Source organism: Xiphophorus hellerii, chromosome 13 (assembly GCF_003331165.1).
Source record: "Xiphophorus hellerii strain 12219 chromosome 13, Xiphophorus_hellerii-4.1, whole genome shotgun sequence".
Classification (NCBI taxonomy): Eukaryota; Metazoa; Chordata; class Actinopteri; order Cyprinodontiformes; family Poeciliidae; genus Xiphophorus; species Xiphophorus hellerii.
In genome coordinates this window covers 14,322,668-14,343,616 of record NC_045684.1, presented here as the reverse complement: position 1 = coordinate 14,343,616, position 20,949 = coordinate 14,322,668, and the positions used below count along the sequence as shown (strand labels likewise).

The 20,949-nt window shown below is 36.5% G+C and overlaps 1 protein-coding gene across 6 annotated transcripts in view; it reads right to left on the bottom strand.

Moving 5' to 3' along the window:
* The window catches only part of csmd3b (CUB and Sushi multiple domains 3b), a 642,306-nt gene that overhangs the window by 125,576 nt on the left and 495,781 nt on the right, over positions 1 to 20,949 (bottom strand). For all 6 annotated transcript variants that reach the window (XM_032580262.1, XM_032580264.1, XM_032580265.1 and 3 more), the window contains 2 exons: positions 20,587 to 20,711; positions 10,523 to 10,644 (listed from right to left, as the gene is read on the bottom strand). In XM_032580262.1, coding sequence (XP_032436153.1) covers positions 10,523 to 10,644; positions 20,587 to 20,711 — 247 coding nt within the window. The remainder of the gene's footprint in view (positions 1 to 10,522; positions 10,645 to 20,586; positions 20,712 to 20,949) is intronic.

Genomic DNA, 20,949 nt, shown 5'->3' with positions numbered 1-20,949 from the left:
ACTGCACCGCTGAACCTGCTCTATTTAAAAAAAATGAAGATAAAAAATAAACACAAAAAAGACAATTCACTCTCCAATATGTACTAAAACTTTGCTTAGTTTTTGAAAGGTTGCCTGATTGGTTCTATTTTCTTGTTTTTATTTCCTTAGTCAGTTCTTTATTTGATCTCAGCAGATTTTGCCTTCATAGGACAGTAGATCTACATTATGAACTTAAAACAGATGTAGCCCCACCAAACATAAGCAGGCCATCTCTACATAGAGGTTAAGAAGTCAAATCAAAGGAAACCTGATCGTTGAGTAAGGATGAAGATCAGAATGAAATGTTTCATCTCAGGAGCACTACAAGAGCCTTACACCTAAAGAAGTGATAAATCCACAGATCCCACTCTACAAAAACCTTAGTGATAAACATTCTCTAGACAACATGCTGGTACCAAATGTCCTACCCTAGATGACAGCATGTGTACCTTCAGCTTGGCAGCATGTTGGCTTTAGTTTTTAACATCTATATCTTAACAATACTTCTTAGACTCTCTATGGGGTTTGGGTCAGGAGAGTTTGAACGATAATGAAGAACAGTGGCAACATTAGACATTGAAGCAGGTACTGATACTTTTTGAAGTGTGGGCAGGTGACAGGTTCTGCTGGAAAGTGAATTAAGCATCTCTAGTTTACCCATGGAGGGAAACAGGACATCCTCTAAAACTTCCACTGATGGCTGCGTCCAGAACTTGGACTTGAGAGAACATAGTAAACCAACACCAGCAGAAGGCATAGCTCTCTGAAAAGTCACTAAATGTGGAAACTTCACACTGAACTTCTAGCAGGTTGTTGCAAGCTCCACTTTTCCTCCAGACTGCAGTAGAGTATTTTTTACTTATTATCTCAGGTAAATAAGCTTCTGATGTTGCTGGTTCAGAAGTGGCTTCATGCAAGGAATGTGACAGTTTTGGCTCATAACCTGAATACATCTTGTGTGTGGTGGCTATGAATGACAGCCATGGCCATACAATTGTGAAACCCCAAGTTTTAAAATTTGCTATATGATTTCTCCAAGTCTGTGACTATCCTTGTTGCTTGTGCATGTTTTCTACCAAATTTTACTTTCCACTCAACTTACCAAAACCTTAAAGCTAGCATTTGAGAAATTGCTGTTTATGACTTGCCATCCCTGGCTAAGTGACTGTCTGATGGATGACAATCTAACTATTACTTGTATAGTCCATTACATAAACCAAAAACTTCAAAATTATATATCATTTTCTATTGGTCTTGAGTAAGGATTAAGCTTTCTGAAACTTATCAAACATTTTAGAACTAAGTGTTCAAAGCATGTCAATCTGTGTGTAATGACTGCATATTTAGTACAAGTTTGACTTTTGGACTACATTAATTTACTTTATAATGATATTAGGATTTATTGAAATGGTTTGTTGGCATATTTTTGGACATGAATTGACATCTAAATATAACAAGAAATGTATCAGTAACTGAAATATTAATTTAAAGTTAAGTCAAAAGTGTCCTTTAGAGGTGTAGTCATTGTGATTATGTCTTTCATACCAGTTCAACTCTTTCCTTCTACCCTTGTTTATTAATTAATGTTGTTGGATGAATTAGTAAATGCATAAACAAGTCACTACCTTTTTGACTTATGCTCAAATTTAAAAGTCCATTTGCACAGAAGCATATGTTGTGGGATTTTTGTGCAGAAAGTCTTACTAAAAACATTAAGGCTTGTCAAAATGCAACTTGTAGACTTTAGTTTTATTTTAAGCACCAGAGAATGAATTAAAGCCCTGTGGAGTTGCACAGCCTTTCTGTCAATATATTTTAAAAATATTATTTTAATATATTATTTCAATAGCTTCATCTCCACACTGTGTTCCACTCGTGTAGTTCATATCTTGCAATAACAATGTAAGAAAGCTATGGTGCTACAGCTGACCTTTAATAATCTGGCTGGAATCAAGAAATTTTGACTCATCTAAGTGTATATAGATGTCATTTAGCAAAAGTCTGAGCCCAGTGTAGGCAGATTGGAAACCGCAACAACCCATACAGGATACTGATAAATAACCACTGAAAAATCCAGGTAATATAAAACACCAGAGGCAGCAGGTGCCTTACAGCTGACCTTTCAGTTACTGCTATACGGGTTGCAATCATCTGCAGTGATATGTGAAAAATCACTGAGTCTTGAACAGAAAGTTATTTCTTTAAATTCGTTTGTATTGTGACATGTTAGTCTAAGTTTACATCCAATCATCATGGATATGAATATTAAATACATTTTTGACTTTCAGTAATGCATTTGAACAGTCACTTTTTCTACTTCAGTGACTTAAAAAAAAAAAAGTGCACAAATTCAAGTTCAAATTTTGTCAACATTATGGAAGCTTACACATCTATATGCGTAAACCTTTAAAAATATTTATATAAATGTTCCTCACTTTGATCACAGGCACAAAAATGTGTCTGGTGGATTTTTTAGGAGGACATTTCACTATGGTTCTTGTAAGAATTGGTGCAGCTCATTTAAAACTGTTGGATTTCTTTCTTTTTTTTTCTTTGCAGCACTTGTGGTAATAAATGTCACTTATTACTTTGACAGGAAAGAGGAAGAGAGAAAGTGGGAAAAGACATGCGGCAAAGGAACCAAGAAGAGGAGTCGAACTCAGAACGGCTGAGTCGAGGTCTAAGCCTCTGTATACGAGGCACCAGCTCTAACCACTGCGCCACCTCAAGACGTTAGGGAGTTGAGGTTGAGGCTATACAGTAGTAACTATGTTTTATATTCCTTTATTTTTTTTATTTTTTTATACATACCAGAACCAGATTGAAGTGTATTTGAAATCTCTGTCCTGTTGGAACACCCCACTATGTCCAGGTATTGACCATCTACCTACTGATTTCAGTCAAGATTGAAGGATTCGGAGTTCTTACTTCTTAGAACAGTGGGTCCTTTTTGTTTCCATATGTCCATATGGCCAGATAACGATTTGTCAAACCATATAATTGTTCCTCAGAAGGCATTTAACTTGTTTACATGGTCCTCTGCAGACAGGTTTAAATGTCTTTATTTAAATGTCTTAATTTTTTATTTCATGGCTCACACACTTTCAGTCCCTGGCTATGTGAAACAGTATTCACTGAGGCGGGATTCAGTTTTGGAGTATTTGTAGGCATCTGTGAGTGAGAGTTTAGGGCCAGGTGGCTGAAACTTGTGCATAGCTGGGTGTTATACAATTGGTTTTGGAACGAATAAATCAAAATAACATTAAACTTCTGCGTCACCATTCAGTGTAAGCTAGATCAAAGAGTGGTTCAAAAAGCAACAAAGTAATGTGATTTCCATGCATTTCCTTAGTTAAGTAGCTCAGACTGTTCTCAAATCTGTAGATGTCGTTTTACTGCTCCAAATAAAGAATTTTAAAAAGGAAAGACTTTGTTTCTCAATCCCTTCTCATTAATACTACTTAAACAACTTTCTTATAAATTACTCACAGTAAACCCAACAGAAATCTTCTAAGATCCATTAAGCAACACTTTATTAAATCAGCAAGAGCTCAGTAAAAGGCAACCGCAGGGGATTGTTTTCACATTGTTGTCTAACCCTTAATGTGAAGTGCCCCAAACTTGACACAGTTTGTGCTTTTATTACCAAAAAGGAGAGAGAAATTAATTAAGGGCAGTGAAAAGTAGAGTGAAACAGACTTTGTGATTACAAACAAATTTGCATAACAAACATACAACAAGGTTCCCATCAATGGTATTCATACCGCAAACATTTTCACATTTCGTTGCATTTCAGCCTTTAATGCTAATGCATTTTGTAAATGTTATGTAATAGTCAAATAAAAGGCATTATTGCTATTGTACAGTGGGATGAACATGATACAGAATTTTAGCTTTCTTTTTCCAAATAAAAATCAAAAAGATGTGAATTTGGATTCAGTCCCCAAGTAAAGAGCCATGTTATTGCAATGAAAGATAGCTGCTACACTTCATCTTTAAGTTATGATCCCATCCTTCCTTATTTGAAAAAAATAAGGAAGGATGAAAAAAACAAAAATGCTTTTTCCTAAAACATTCCATAATAGCTCTCGCTGTTTTGGGTCATTGTTCTGCTGAAAGGTAAACCTCCACGTCTGCCTCAACTCTCTGGCACACACAAACAGTTTTCCTACCATGATTGGCCTGCATGTGGCCTCATCCATATTCCGATTTACTCTGACCAATTTCCCCATCACACCTAAAAGAAGTATTCCAGCAATCTGCCACTACTTATACTACTTGGTGTTTTACATTTAAGGCTAAAATTTCTCTTTTGGTCTTACTGACCAGAACCCCCATTTCTACATATGCGCTTTATCCTTTACAAGGCCTGTGGCAAACACAAAATGGGGAATCTTATGATTTTTTTTTCTTACCATACTCCATGAAAGTGAAATTGCTGGATGGTGCTGTGCTGTAGCTGTGTTGTGGATTTCTGCAGCTTTTCCAGTTACCATGGACAATTTGGCTGTTTCTCTTAATCTAGATTGAATAGTAAGGTGAATGACCATGTCTCAGTAGGTTTACAATTATCTCATACTCCTTCCCTTTTCAGGTGATTGATTAAACACAACTCTTCTAGAAACTCATCGTTCATAGATCCTTTAAGTCTGTCCACAGCTTCATTCTTCATCTGTATTTCCTGTTCTTTGGCCTTTGCAGTGATTTTTGCATACACAGGTTCTCTGACAAACTTTAAGAACCCTCACAGAAAAGCTGTTTTATGCTAAAAATACAACATATTTTATCAACTGGGTGATTTCTGAAGGCAACTGGCTACTCTAGATTTTATTTAGGGATGTCAAAATAAAAGTTGAGCATGCAAGTGAAAATATTTATTAGATTTTTTTATCCTAAAAAAACATACATTCTTCTTAATCATAATTATGACATTGAACTATGTACTATTTTGTGTAGGTCTATCACAGAAAATACACCAATATTTGTGGCTGAGGCGTAAATAATTTGTGAAAAAGTGCAAGGGGTTTGACTATATTTCCAAGGCGCCGTAATTTACAGCGCTATTAGTCCACACATACTGAATGAAGATGAAGTAGAGTCTGTTAAGTTTTCTCCTTGCGTGCATCCTTTACATTGCATAATTATGCCTCACTGACACTTTTCACAGAGCATTAAACTCAGCTACGGTTTAACTACTTTTCACAGAATCCTTGTGTGCATATACAATTGTCTCTGAAAATGCTGCACTGAAGTCAACTTTCTTTTTCTCCTTGTGTGGTACGTAAAAATGAATACTTCATATGTCTGCGCTGTCCTAATTGGCTGGTGTTTATGCACCCATTTCTCAGTTTGATTTTTTTTCATGTTTGTGTCATATTCTACCTTGCTAATACCCCCTTGCTATCTCTCTTCCTAATTGGCTGCTGTATTCTATCTTGCTATTCATGTATGGCTCCAAGCCAATCAGTTTCTGTGTGATAAAGCACTTACTTTGGCTGTCGTGCAGAAAATGAGGCGAGCGAGGCTCCTCCCTACTCATACCTTTATAAAATGTGGGGATTTCTTGAATATTACTGTTACCATAGGAATATATAAAATGTCTGCTGAGTCAAAGAGCCAGTGATGTAAAGTGGACATCGTCAGGGATGGTCGAACAACTGTTCATCTGTGACAGCTTTACAGCAAACTCCCTGCTCCCACTGATCGTGTTTTGGCCGAGATGTGTCATTGTGAGGAGACTTGGGCTTTAGGCGATGAAGACTGATGGCTAACATCCACCGCTGCTTCATGCTTCATCTGCTGCTTTTATTTTACGGAGCTGAATCTACCAGGTTCCTTCGTTCTAGAGAGCAACTCTGAGCAGGACGCAGAGGTAAAAGGCACTACTGGACACAGTTGCTATGCAACTATGGGATTAATACATTTGACTAATGGCAAATGTATTAATGTGGCACCTGAAATGCTGTTGAATAACATCTAAAGAAAATAATCATAGCAGGAATTTGTTTTCATACACCTAAAAAGGTTAATAATTCAGCTAGAAGGTCCCGGCTTGGGAAGTAATATACATAGAGCCCTCAACAACTGCATGGGTATATGGCCTCTGCACATGGTGGACCTGTGCTACTAACCAAGTCACTGTGCTCCAATTTGATCAAATTCTAGGGAAATGTATCTACACTTGTGAATTTTTTGTTGAAAAAAAGTGTTCAGCAAATAATTTTTCTAATACTTACTCAAAAGTTTATTCTGATTTTATTTCAGATGAGTCTTGTGAAATAGCTCCCAATTTAGTGCCAAACTTTAGTAACCATGCTCAATGCATAGTCACATTTTCTGTCAGAGCTTACACTCCACACACACAAGGGTGCCAAATCCTCATTGATTCACTATGCAAGTAAGCAATGAAAAATATGGCTGGGGTCCAAATGAAAGAATTTTCTCCTTCCCTTTTTTCTTTTTTTTTGTAGCTACGGTGCATCTCCATCACCAAAAGAAGCCCTGGGCAGCTAGCCGAATCACCTTTATCAAAACACACCACCGCATAGATCAGGATGACTGTGTACTAGCCAGTACATACATGAATACTAATGCAAAATGCTTCATCTAGAACTTGTGCGTCAGTAAGGCCTTTTGTTAACACATTAAACCACGTATGCTTCAAAAATGATTTGGAGGAAGCAAAATAAGACATAAAATCAAGGGGAAATTAGTGGAATACATTACAAGAAGCAACCAGAAGACGGAAACAAATGAAAAAGAGAAAAACAGAAAGGAAAAGAAAAGAAAATTCGAGTAATGGTCACCCTGTCCTACTATCCCCAAGGTTAAACGAGAACAGGATAGAATGAATTGGCTCTAAAGGCTCATTCTGCCAAAACTAAATGAAGCAATAACATCACAGAGCTATAGAACTCCATTAACACTTAACCTGCAAAGGAAGGAGCTGAGGGATAGATCGACAGAGGAGGAGAGGAAAAGAAGAAATAAGGCTACTAAGACATATAGAAGAAGAAAGGTTGTACTACCAAACTTTGCATCTTTTTATCTTTAGGGTATAAGTAGACATTGAGACATGTGTAAATAGGTGCAATGGGCAGAGACATACCCATAAAACATTAAAAAACAGATTTCACCCTTTCCTAGCACCCTGCCTCCTGCCTGCATTCTGTCTTTCTTTATAGTAATTTAATGGTTTCAGCCTGAGCTCTTTAATGAAGAATCTGGGTAATTCTAAGGACAGAACCTCTGGGAGTGCAGAGGGAGGAGGGATGTGCTTGTTGAAAAAGAGAGAAAAGGATAATGAAAAAACATATAATGAAAGAAAAGGAGAGTGAGACAAAATAGCGGGATGTATTTGCCATAAAAAAATGTGAATGCAGTTACTTTTGGATACATGATCAGTTGAGATTTCTCCGTACTATAAGTATGATATTCCACTCGTACAAAACCCTGTCCTTCTCTCATCAGCCTCAGACTTTTATCTGGTTGGCTTCCCCTCCCCCCTGAACATCAAGTGACCACCCTCCAGTCTGCTAAGCTGCCCCTCATTCTTTAATTATTGTTCTAATTGAGAACAGATTTTTAATGCAAGTATGCCAGATAGTCCCCACTCCTATTCAGTTTTGGCAGGTGTTCCTTGCCTTTTACCTGTTGTTTACCTGCCAGTTTCCTACTGTGTATTTCTCTTCTGCCACCTGCTCAACGTGAGCCTGGCTTGTTAAAAACTAAATTATTTTTTGCACCATAACATCATGCCTCTGTCTCCTGTCGGGTTCCGTACCTAACAACTTCCTGTTCTGCACAAACATTTGAGCTGTGATCGAATTTTAATATATGAGTAAATATGTTGTTATGCACACTAAAACCATCTCAGTCTCAATTGTAGCAAAAGCCACAACTATTGTTCTTTCTGTTATAAATGGTCGTAATCATGTTTTTATTTTCTAAGACAAAAAATAGAAAGAGCAACTATGAATGATCAATACTTTTCTCATTACCTGAATAGAGTGTGCTTTCACTTGAGGAGTAGATTAATTTTAGTGAAATATATCACTAATTACTGTTCCTTGTTAAACCCAAGATGTTCACATCATTTTTTAAATTCCAAATGATGGGTTAAGTCTAAAAAGAGCAAGTGAACTTTTAAGGGGAAAGTACAGGGCAATTCTTTAGTCTTTTCCTTTTAAGTCTCAGGTCTTATTGGGGTAATTCCAAATTATGACTTGGCTCTAGAGGGGCAAGTATAAATCAAGTCTCATCTCTTTCTCCCCAAGTCAGATTTTATAGCCTAACTGGGACCAACCCAAATCTTGAATCTTTCACTCCATGTCCAAACCAAGTTTGAAGTCTTGCTGCAACACTAAACAAATTTTCAAATCCTGGAAAGAAATAAATCATAGGAATTAATCACAACCTAAATGTAATGTTAATCAGTTGGACGGTTGTTTTGTTATGCAAGTTCCTCAAAAAGTTTTTCGAAGGAACTTCTTAAATGTATATTGTGATCTAAGAGGATACGCAGCAGGGAAGATGGCCTATCCAGGAAAATGTCGAGAAAAGACAATAATTGCTATCCTACTGGCAAAAGAGGGTTGAACAAAGTAATAACAATGGGGGTCCTGGTACTTAAGTCAGTAGTAGCTGCAGTGCAAAAACAATGAGAGAAAAAACTAAAAGCATTCTAGCTCTCTAAAAGATCCTATTACAAAGCACTTTGGTTTAGTACACAATAGTTGCAATGTTTCTAATTAGTGAAAGCTTTTTATTACTTGTCTGAAGTTTGTGTTTCAGGTGTTATCCACCAAACACTTGATGTTATTCCCCTTTAAATATAGTGCTGTTCAAAAATATAGATCCCTATAAACTTTTGCTTTGAAGAAATGACAGTCAAGACGAACTTTACTCCATATGGGGCATGATTCAGTAAGGCACATGGCATGCTGTCTACATGATGTGTGAGAAAAGTCATGCATAGGACTCAGTGGTGCGGATGACATGGAGATGATACAGTATGTCACATACCAGTGCTTGATACGGTTGTGTGGGTAAAGTAGGATATAACGCACTGATGTAACTGAAGATATTTGGTCTTCATTTTATGTCATTATGTCCATTGCCATTTAAAATACATATACATTAATTTTATGTATGTATGTAAGGTGCAGACACGTACACATATATGCATACACAAAAAGAACAGTGCGGAGGGCATTAGTAACGTAGCCTTCAGCAGTCACATACACAGCATAGCCTTCAAGAGAGAATGTATTGCTGTAGGCCATAAACCAGAGGCCTTGGGCAGTGACAGAGAGCGCTGTGTGTGGGAGTTTCGGAGGGGATGAAGAAGTAGAGAAGAAAAGCTTTTTAGGTAAAAAGCAAAGTCCCTAAAAATGTGTGGGTTTTTTTGTTGTGAGGGTGAGAGAAAGCAGATGTATTTCTACTCCCTCATATACAGCATTGTTTTGAATGTTTGTGCGAATGTGTAAGTACAGCTCCATCATGCTGATGCAGGTGTTGCCCTTGACGACAGTGCAGTCGCCAAAGGGAGCCAGAGTCAAACAAGGATGTGCCTCAGAATACCAATCAGATATCTCCTGAGAGAGAAAAGGACCAATGGCAGATATCTATCTGGCTTTCAACCCATCCCTGCTTCTTTGTGGGGATTAAATGATCTCACCGAGTTAGAAACCAATATCTTTTGAGCATTTGCTGCTCCATCATCCTAAATCCCTTTAGTAAAAAAATTAAAAATTAACTTTGTAAAAGATCAGATTTTTATTTCAGTTAAAACTAAATTTAATGCATCGTGTTTTAGGTAGTTATTAAAGGCAGAGCCTACTTAGCTCTAAGAAACATGCTTAAAATTGAACCCACCCATCACTAAATTTCATGCAGGTTCCAATCTTGATCAGTCATTGGCCCTCATGCAAGTTAATATTCCTCTAGTATGACTCCCACTTTTCTTGCCAGTAGGCATGAAGACCTAATTTTGGTGACAGATATTATCTTTAACCCACAGCTAGCATAAATGACTGTAGTGCCATCTTCAAAAATGTTCCAGATAGGCACACAAGAAAACTTTGGAACTGTTTTAGTTGACCTAAATAATTTTGGAAAGAAGTGGGTCAAATTATGCAGCAAGGATCATTACATGTTTAGTGTTTAACCAATCATCACAAATAAAAGATACATTATAACGTCTTATTTATACAAATGCTCACCCTGCTTTCTTTAAATCTTCATTTTATTCCCCAGAGTTAGATGGTTTACCAAGCAAAAAAAATCCCACAATTACTGGAAAAACCGGTACTACATGAAAAGGCAAGCTCAAGTTCAAAGACATACGTAGAAGGACCATCAAACTTCTGATCAAGTTCACCTTAAAGATAACAAGACGGTAAGTTTTGTTTGGAATCAAAGTATGCAATGGTTGAGCTAAAGCTGAACTAAATTATTATTGCTTCATATACTAAATCAAAACAAATAATGGCGTTCTTACCTTATTTGGATTTGATGCTGTAATTATCCACACACACTGGGCATTGCTCTCATATTGAATTGGAAAGTTGGGAGATGTAAAGGTCCCCGATGGCCCCTGAAGATTACTGCCACACGTCTTTGCTATAAAAAGAAAAGGGGAAAAAAAGGACATATTGATCTTGTCATCAGTGAGAACTGTAGATTTAGCCGAGACATTAACAAAAAGCTATTGCACAGAGTCACCACAATACCATGCACTCTCAATTACCTTTCTAATTAACACATTTAGGTAAAGCTTAACCCGAGTCTCTCACAGTAAAAAACAGAAAGCCAATTCGCATCATTTGAGGGTCAAAGCAGAAGTTCAGTGATGAACAATTAAAAACGACATCAATGCAACTGAGAGCTGGAAGGAATGAGCGTATGAGCTCAGGAAGTGAAGAGAAAAAAGAAGATAAGACTGAAGTAGGGAGAGGAACAGAAAGAGGAACAGAAGGTCACATAGATGTTATTGATACTGTCAGCAGCATCTCCCTGGATAACATTACTTAATTGGAAGCTACTGGGTGTGAAATACCACAGGATTAGCTGGAGTTCTGCTGTTGACTGATAAAGACATTTACCAGCTATTTATTCCAAACATCTATTTAAAGTAAACAATTTCAGAGCAGGAATGTAATTGTGTTCACTTACTGTGTTGTATGTCTAAACACAAACTGTAAGTTTAAAGACAAAACCACTTTGAGAGACTAACAATGGCATCAAAATGAACAAATACTTCCTGTATGTTAGTTAAATCGTGATTTTCTACAGATGTGTGAAATTGTATTTGAAATGCCAGGCTTTAAAGATGTAAAGCCATGCAAAACCTCAAACAGGGACACTTGGTGTTACATTCAGTGGGGTGTTTAAAACGACACATGCTTGGTGTTCGATAAACCAACTAAGCCTTCATTAGGCTTTGTTCTCTGACTGGATGTGACAGAGAAGCTGCTTGTCTGTCCTTGGGTCGTCCTGTTAGACTCGGGAGGTAATTTTCTGGTTGGTTTGAAGCAGAGTTTGCTCTTTAATGAGTTTGTTCAGCAGCAGGTCATAATACCTACAGTCACCATACACACAGAGAGAGAGACACCAAACAACATTATCTGCTGTACACTACTTCTAAAACATTCAGTACAAGCATCCACAGTCAAAAAAATATGCCTGAATAATAAACTTAATAGGCTTTGAGTGCCAAGAAAACGTATGTGACCCCATTTAAAAATTGAAAAATTTTGTTCTCAAACAAATGTACGTATTAGACAAAGACAATTTCAACTGTTCTCTCAAACCACTTCAAATCCACCAAAATACAGACTTTTATGTACTCTCTGTCCCATGATCACTTTCTATGCTGCCACTTTTACTTAGTGGTCAGTGAAGGAAAGGAGGGGAATGAAAGAATCATACTGCAGTTTGTTTGCAAGAACGTTTTTTCATTGTGTGTGTAATGGAGTGTGTCCAAGAGGCACTGCATGAGTGTCAAAACAAGCACAAGTCCCTTTAGAGAAAAACTGATATCACTTGCAAGTGTCTCTTAGCTTGATGCTTGAATTCCCTGACTGTGCCCCAGCTGAGTCTTGTTTCTATAATTCTCGTTGCAACTTTGACTGACCTTCCCTCGTCTTCGGCTGGTTGCGATTTATACTCTGGGAGATACCATGGTGATAAATTGTGCATGCGCATGCTTGAGTTAGACGATGTAAATGATTCATCTGTGTGCCTCCAGAAACTTTGTGTGCCTTTGTAAGTATGCGTGCGCTTTGACAGCTCAATCAGCGTATCCTGAACAAATGGCCGACCCATCACCGTGCCAACAGTAAAATGGGCACTATGTTGCTGCAGCAACACTGCAGAGAGAGTTATCACCAGAATTACCAGAGAGGATAACATCCTATAATTTATGTTAAAACAACATCAATTTATTCAGCATTTGAATGCCATTTAATTTTTCTATTTAGAACCTTCATCCCTTTTATGCAGCCGTTAAAGAATTTAACATATTTTGATGACTGTCTTTACTGTCAAAAGACATTAAGTTTAAGCTGGAAGTGTGCATACACATTTGTTTTTCACCATCAGACGATTAATCAGACCAAACTTATCCTGTTTTAGGTCAGTTAGAATTACCAAAGATCATTTCTATTTGATAAATGCCACGTCAGTGAGAGAAAAGATGTAAAAGATTCATTTATTAAATTCTTTGAAATCAGAAGTGTACACACAAGTTCTCAGTATTTTGTACCAAATTGTTTAAACTTTCTGACTTAAGTTAAACCTTGTGGATATCCTGTCATAAGTTCAAGCTCAATCCTTTTAGCAAATTATTAGTTTTAGACGAAGTTAGACCAATTAATTCAGACTTCTCCGTCTTCAGGTTTTAGGTTGGATCACAATCAAAAACAGTGATATTTAAAAAACACGGTAAATGGCAACAAATTACCAACTTTAAAAGACAATTTCTTATTAAAAGTGAAAAAAAAAACAAAATAAAAGTTTTTAATCATCCATGGGCTTCCTTCCAATTACCTGTTTTGTATCTCAATTAAATACTTTTAGTTTATTTTGTTGTTGTTTTCAGTGAAAACCTTCCCCAAGATTCCTTCCCTGAGATTGGGCCTCTTTGTGAGTTAAGCAAAAATAGCCCCAAAATAGGACTTGCAGTGCAGTTAGTTGGTAGAAACCAATTGACAGGAAAACAGTGGTTTCATATGGAGCCAAATTAGACTTTCCTGCCTCTTTATGCGGACATTGCTGCTCATTAAAAAGGGACAGTAGTAATATTTAACAAGCTGCTTTTGCCCACTGTGTCAAATACACCAATGCCAAAGGATACTTCCATTTCTATGTCTTGGAGACACTACAGGCTTAGATAAAACAGAAGTGCTTTTTGCCCAGAGAAGGAAAATAGAAAGATCTAACTTTGATTTATTCTTTTTCTTTTCTTCTCTTCATTATCTGAAACTGGCACAGTGTTTTATGGGTTTGAAGCAACAGAAGCAACATGACTTTCAAAGAGTTGATTTATTCCAGATGAAATTACAATGTTTTATAAGATCTGTCTTTTACCAAAAGCACACTGTTAAGATTAAATGGATAGTTTTGACAGGTACATTATAGACAAGACCAATGAGCCCATACTGATGGGGAAAAGTTCCACACTTCATTTTCTTTAGAGTAAAAGGAAAACCCCTAGGACTCTCCTTTTCACCTGACTTTAATTCACACAAGCTAGTGACCCACATAAACAGTTTGGAAGTGAACCAAAATTAAATGAGGTTTCAAATAAGGATTGCTGTGCCAAAGTCTCCCATAATGTAGATCAAATGCCCTTGCTCATTTTTCTCCAAAGTTTTGTTTTATGGCTTCATAGCATTACTAACCTGCCCCCATAAACACTAAAAACACAACTCTGGGAAGGTTTTTAATTTTTAATAGCACCCAGCCACTGTGTTTCAACCAACAATTCTTTTTACCCGTCTAAGCTGCCTTACATTTAAAGGTCTATACTGTGACTTTGCTGCCTCCTCAGCAGGATGGCCTTTGTGGTTATTGAATCGTCTCTGCAGTGGAGGCTCAGCTTCAATCATCCATACTGCGAGAGCTACCGAAGCATACAAAGGACGGTTAACCCTTCGTGCCGTAGATTATCTCTCTGACCCTACATTCCACAAAGACAGACTAAGAAAGGCTTCAGGGGAGGACAATCAAAGACAAAATAAAATAAAATGTAATCATACGGATGAGTTTTCAAAATGCTCACAGTGTAGATGAAGTCTTTGGTTTTGGCCTAATAGCATAGAAATTTATCAAGTTGAAAATAATTTTTTATGCATATTTTTCTGTCTGAACCATGGAATTGTAAACTAATTAAAAACTAATGAATTGATTGGCCAACTGCCTTACATTGTCTTGATCACTTTTGTACTGCCAAAACACATTGAGTGAGGCATAGACTAAACTAGATGACCAAAGTTATGCTGTGGTATCATGCCCCAACATGTTAGCTTAGGATTTTTTAAGTCCACTACATTGTAAGGTGAGATCTCCAGGGGTTCTTCTTGTTTGTCCAGCATATCCCAAAGATGCTCAACTGGACTGGGATCTCCCTACTAGATCAGTCCCTATGTGTATGTGTGGAGTGAGCCAAGTGAGTTTTGGCTTTCCAGGACTTTATTCACTCTACTATCTTAGTGAAATCTCTACCATAGATACTCCTCAATCAGGTAAGATTTAAAAAATTACTTACATCAATCACGTGTGTGGTTGAATTATAATAAGTCATTTGGGGAATTTATTTTCAGGTCGTTTGAAAGGCGGGATTATTAAATATTCACGGCTTCACTGAGTTAGCTCAATGAACAAAAATCATTAATCACATAACCATTTTAAACAAAACAGATACATTTCCATTTGGGTAATATTGTGGATCATAATTAGCTATGAATACTGGATAGAATATTTGAACAAAAAAATTAATTGCAGGTATTGTCTAATAACATTGAAAGACATTCTGAAGGCCTGAAGAAGTAAAGTATAAAGATATTGACGTGGTTCAAAACCTTTTCACAGTTCTGCAATCATTCTCAGTTCATTAAGTTACTCTTAACTACACACACTTTGGTAAAAGTTTAATCTTAGATCGATGGAGCCATATTCCTGGGATCAAAACTTTGTGCAGGATGTTCAATCTGGCTCCTTTAACAAACTTCCTACAGTAGCAGATAGATTGACCAATGGGCACAGCGAATGATTGATGACATCATTAAAGTGGCACACAGCATTCCAGAAGCACCCGTACTCGTTGGAGATTTAATGGGCACACACACATACACACGCCCACACAAACACATGCACAGTCATTTACCAAAGTTATTGTAAAGTGGCCAAACTCTTTACTTTTCCCTTTTGTCTTTGTCTCCGTACTCAGAAATCAACATGTATGTGTGTGTGCGTGTAAAAGTGGCTGACATATAGACCTTGTTTGAGTCAGTAGATTCAGCACATCAACTGAACTCCCCTGGAGTTCACACACACAGACACAGACAGAGAGAAAGAGTTGGCTCAGTGGCCTTACCATCTGTCCATTAATCAAGGTGCCACATGGAGCCCCTCTCTCAGTCTCTGTCTCTGCCTTCGCTCTCTCTCGTAAAGTCTTAAAGGAGTGAAAACTGGGAACACTGCAATTTGATTGCTGCTTTTGTTGTTTTGTTACATGTTTTTTACAACTTCTATCTGCCATATTGTACCTCATAAAGTGATTACCACTCCAAGCCATCTTTTTTTTTTTTACAAGTTTATTTTTCTTTCCCTTCATGCCCTGACATTAACGACTCCTTTTTTCCAAAGAAATTCACTTTATTTTCTAGTTAGTGTTCCAAAAGACATGCTTAGCTATATAAAAGTGTTTTGACAGAGGTGTCCCTTTAAGAAAGCTTGTAGTTTTCTTACAGATTGCCTCTCTGTCAATGTTATTCATGAGTTTCCTTGTTGGTTCATTGGAAATAAAGGTCAAATCTGAGCAGAGAGTAGCAGGAAACAGCCTTCCTCTCATTCCAGTTTTATTTAACTCTGTAAAACAGACATGAGTACTTAGGAAAACATGTTTTCATACTTAGGAATAAAAATGTTGACTTTATAACCTTATGAACTGACTGAAGGCCCTTAAAAATCTGGTATCTTAGCAAAGTCAGAAGAGAAGCCATCTGCCTGATGGCTTCTCTTCTCACACTGTTTCAAGAAAAATTCATAAGCAGCATCTGGTGACATGGAAAGATAAGAGTCTACACGCACTCCTGTCTGTGTAAACGTTGTCAAAAAAACAAAATGACAAACAAGGTCATTTTGTTTTAGATCAATCCGTATCATAAAAACACAGCTTAAAATAAATACAATGCTGCCAAAATAGATGGAGTACAACAAATCGCTTGTGTTTTTGCAGATTGAGAAAAATGTATCTTTTTGGCTCTGCTTTTTAGTCAACATTTTGTCCATTTTAATTGCAACACCTTGGTTTAAAAGTTTAAAAAATATTACTAATTCTAGAGAATTACTGACATGGTATTCCAGATATTCCACACGTTTAGAATATCTGTCAAAAAATGAATAAAACATAGATTTTTTTGACAATACACTCATCAGTTCACATTTTCAGAAGCGTTAGAGCCCTACAAATACAATATCAATGAAGATGGAATCCTTAAAATACATTTCCAAATAATATAATTAGACTTTTTTTTCTAACTTAAATTTAAGTATACTTGTTCAGTGAGTTGGGGAAATAACCTGTATTAAGATATATTTTATTTAGTTCTTTTGTAGAAATTCAGTGATTGTATACAATATTTGTACATTTGGCAAAGTTTGAGCCAATTTAAAAAAACATATCCCCATTAAATGTTTAAAAATACATAGAAATGAATTAAAAACATATTAGGAACATGTTAGTGTGCAACATAATTGCATGATACCTGATTTTACTGCAGCGTGTGATCAGGAAATCTGTTCAAATATTAGCACTTCTTCTACAGCAGCAAGTTCACACCTGACCTTCAGTTAAGTTTCAAATGACTGAGCGTCTAATAAAATGTCTATAATTTTCTCGCAGTGTACATTGGAATATAAACTCTATTCCTGCCAGACTTCCTAAGTTAGAGATTGGAATCAGCTATCTTCTTGAATAATGACACAAAACAGCAGCATATTCGTAGACATCAATGCTGTTTCTCCAACTTCTTAGTCTATTAGTTCAAGGAGAACTCCTTTCCTATGCCTTCAAGGCATCTTTACTTTTGGAATTTCAATATTGGATACTTGTGCCTAAGGGAAATAGGTTTAAAAAGAAGAGTGGATTTCATAATACACTCCCTGTTTTTCACATGAAGTAAGTCACCCTCTCCAAAACACTCCATTTCAAGCTTAAAACTGTATATCTAGAAGATATAGCTACAATTTCTACAGTAACACAGCATTGTGGTATTCCATTTTCAGCTTCCTCTTCTGAGTGATCCTTTTACATAGCCTAAATAAAACCCCAGCATTATTGTCAAAAAGATGAGACCCAGTGTTACATGCATGTTGTCCTTCAAGCAGCCTTAGTGTGGTTTCTCTGGGATTCATAGGATTTTTGAAGACAGATCGTTTTTAGTTTCACCAAAGTACGACCATACATACCAATGACATACCGCAGCTGCCGCAAGAGAAGAATAACAGGTAAAAATACTCCCATTATAAAGGTAAAAGGTGAAGGAAATTTTATTTATGTAGCAATATTACTGTCTAAACTGGCATAAACAGTCATGTCAATATTTGCAAATATAGCTCTCATCTTTTTAGGAGTCTCAACTGAAACAAATTATAAGATTGACCAGTAATAACACAAAATAGTCTAAAAGTGTAGCCAAGAATAGTAATATTATCTCTTTAAAGAGCATATATCATTATTTCTTTGAGTCAGAAATCTCAAAATCCCTCCCCCAAAAAACTTAACTCTCAATGGGCCTTTTTTGATGCCTTATTCCTCTTTTTTTCTGTCATAAGAGTTTTAGATATTTATTGAGTTTGGCCAACATTTATCATGATTTATTTATTTATGTCTTTAAAATTAAGACTTTACATACAGAATGATTATTACCTCTTTACACAATGTGAAAACGCCTAGATGATGATGTCTTTGCTTTGGAAACTTCTGATAGATTATCTGAAACACTGAGTTAATTGGAGGCATACACGTGGATATATTTTAAATCCAACTGACCTAAAACCAGAGAAGTTTGGTCTATGTTCCCATTTATTTGGTGGGTGAAAACTTCCGGTTTCAGCCGTAATAATAATGAGTTAAAACGCCAAAAAAAAAAAATTGAGAAATTGAACTCTGACTGGAAGCAGTACAGATCGCTATAAAAGATTTTTCCTGCCAACATCGCTACCTACAAAAAAAAATAATTGAAGAATTTGAAATAATATGATTTACAACATTTCATTTCCTTCTGTGATCAATAAAGTATTTTTGAATTTGAATTGAATTTGATGGCATTTTTTTCTAATAAACGTGTAAGCATCTTTCATTGCCCACACATCTACTACCACACTGCACTGTGATGCAATTTTATGTCAATAAGATTGACATAAATTTCAATACTCAAAAAAGGTAACAAAAAGTAGTTTCTAAAATAGTTTTTTAAATGCAAACTTATGTCTCTGTGCATTTCCAAGTTTGAGACTCTAAAGAAGCAAGAGCACCTTATGATACTTATCATCATACTTATGAAGTACTGTATGATGCTTATAACAAATACTGCTGTTTTATTGGTTTCTTAGCAACAGCCATGAGGGACGGTGGTATGCATTGTAAAAGTAGTTTATGTTAGAACTCTGGGAAATTAAGTTTTATTTTTTCGCAAGAGATATGGTTTATAGTTACAGTGAGCCAGAGAAAACGTAATTTTCCAGTAAGGATATTCATTGACTGGCAGCTCTGTTTCTAGTACGCTTGCTATAGTCTTTCTTAATGTGTTTCTTCTGTTGAGAAAAAAAAATCCAGGATTCTTAAAGCCCCATTCCATCAGTGGACATAGGTAGAAGAAAGACTTGACTGGATTTATCTTGGTAGTTTTATTTAACAACTCATTATAGGGTAAAATGAGTCCCTAACAGTCATTAAAAATAATGAAGAGTCAATCCAAATTATTATTACATATATCTAATAATGAGTTAGATAATAAGCTTGCCTGGAAGGATTAAGCAGAAGCCATAATAAGAAAGGCATGCTGGATTCATAGCACCTCAGTTAAATCCTTAGAAGAATTGGTGCAGTCCTAGTAATATGAACCCAAAGGAGGTCAGTGCACCTGTGTATCTGGTTCACAAATAAAAAACCCAGGATTTCAGTCAAGGACGGTGTTTATCTTGTGTCCTTTAACCTAAAGGCAAGAGAGCACAACCCGACCCAAGCGAGGATCCACCCTGTTCAGCTGACTTTGGGCCAAATACTAAATCGCCTTACAAGCTCAGAGTGGTTTCAGAGTTTAGCTGCTGCGCTTTTATAAATGTTTAGTAATATACTAAATAATTGATGTTCTAAACCATATGACTAAAGTAGCCTTAATACTTAAGGTGGAAGAAATGTTTTTGACATTTTTACATTTTCTTTTTGCCCTCTTCCCACCCTTCTGAAGTTCATTCTGATTACAGTTCAAAGAATTACTTGATACTGAGACTATGCACAACTCTTGAGTTATATCTTATTTACTTGCATTTTGCTTCCAAGAAAGAAAAAAAAAACATAACATTGTATTTTGGAGTCAACAAAGTGAATCCTAAAGAGGTACAATCTGAAATTTTGGCAAAGATCACCTAAAGGCTTATGTATTTCACTGCTCCCGTGTCACGTTTTAGCAGAATTTCACACGGTCAATTGCGAAGTATTCATAACAACTTAACTTTCTCACATTTTTTTCACATTAGAAACCAAAATTCTCGTGCATTTCATTGGGACTTTAACAAGACAAAGTGCTACATAATTCTGAAGTGTAAGGAAAGCAATGCATGGCTTTCAAATTAAAATAAAATTTGCCAAAGCACTGTTTGGAAACCTAACTTACCAGTGGTCTTTCTTCTTGTCATAGGCACACACACATACACTGTGAATATTTTGTTTTAAGTTAAAGAATGTGTCCCACTACAGTCTTGAGCCAAGTAAGGAAAGAAATGACAAACGACTTTGGCATTTAACATGGCAGACACACTCTCCCTCTTTCCCTCTTTCTCACTGTGTGAGAACGAGGGCCCACCTATCACTTGGTAAATAAACTTTGGAGCATGTCGACTCTTGAAAATGCAGTGTTCAGAGTATGAAATGATTACACATGCATCACCTTAAAAGAATATAGAGATTTATTTACCAGTGATAATACTGGGTGGATGTTCACAGTTTAATTGGACTGTGTTTGCATATTTTTTGGTCCTGAGGAACAGCCATCACGGCCTCAATGATGAAAGCACATCTAGAGTCAGAGATGGACTGCAAAATCCAGCAAGTTGTACCTTTACAGACTGGTCTGTGGTCACTCCAGGCGGCAAAGACTTCGGCCACTCTCTGGCAGCTGATGGTTTTACTGCCCTGCAGCACGTAGTCCTCTCCACAACTGAATTGGACCACACTCCCAATGCTAAATCAACACACACAAGCACATAAGTATCACACAGAAAGCAAAGGTTATGGTAAAATAAAAATAAAATACAGGTTTGTTATTTTATAAATGTCCTAATATATGTGTATTAAAAAATCCTCACACATTTGTGATGTTATTGTGACTGATCTGATCAGATTTTCTGATAACTTCTTGTTTGCTTGGGATACAGAGGCAACTCTTCAAAATGGAAAAGAAAACCAAAATCATCACTTTT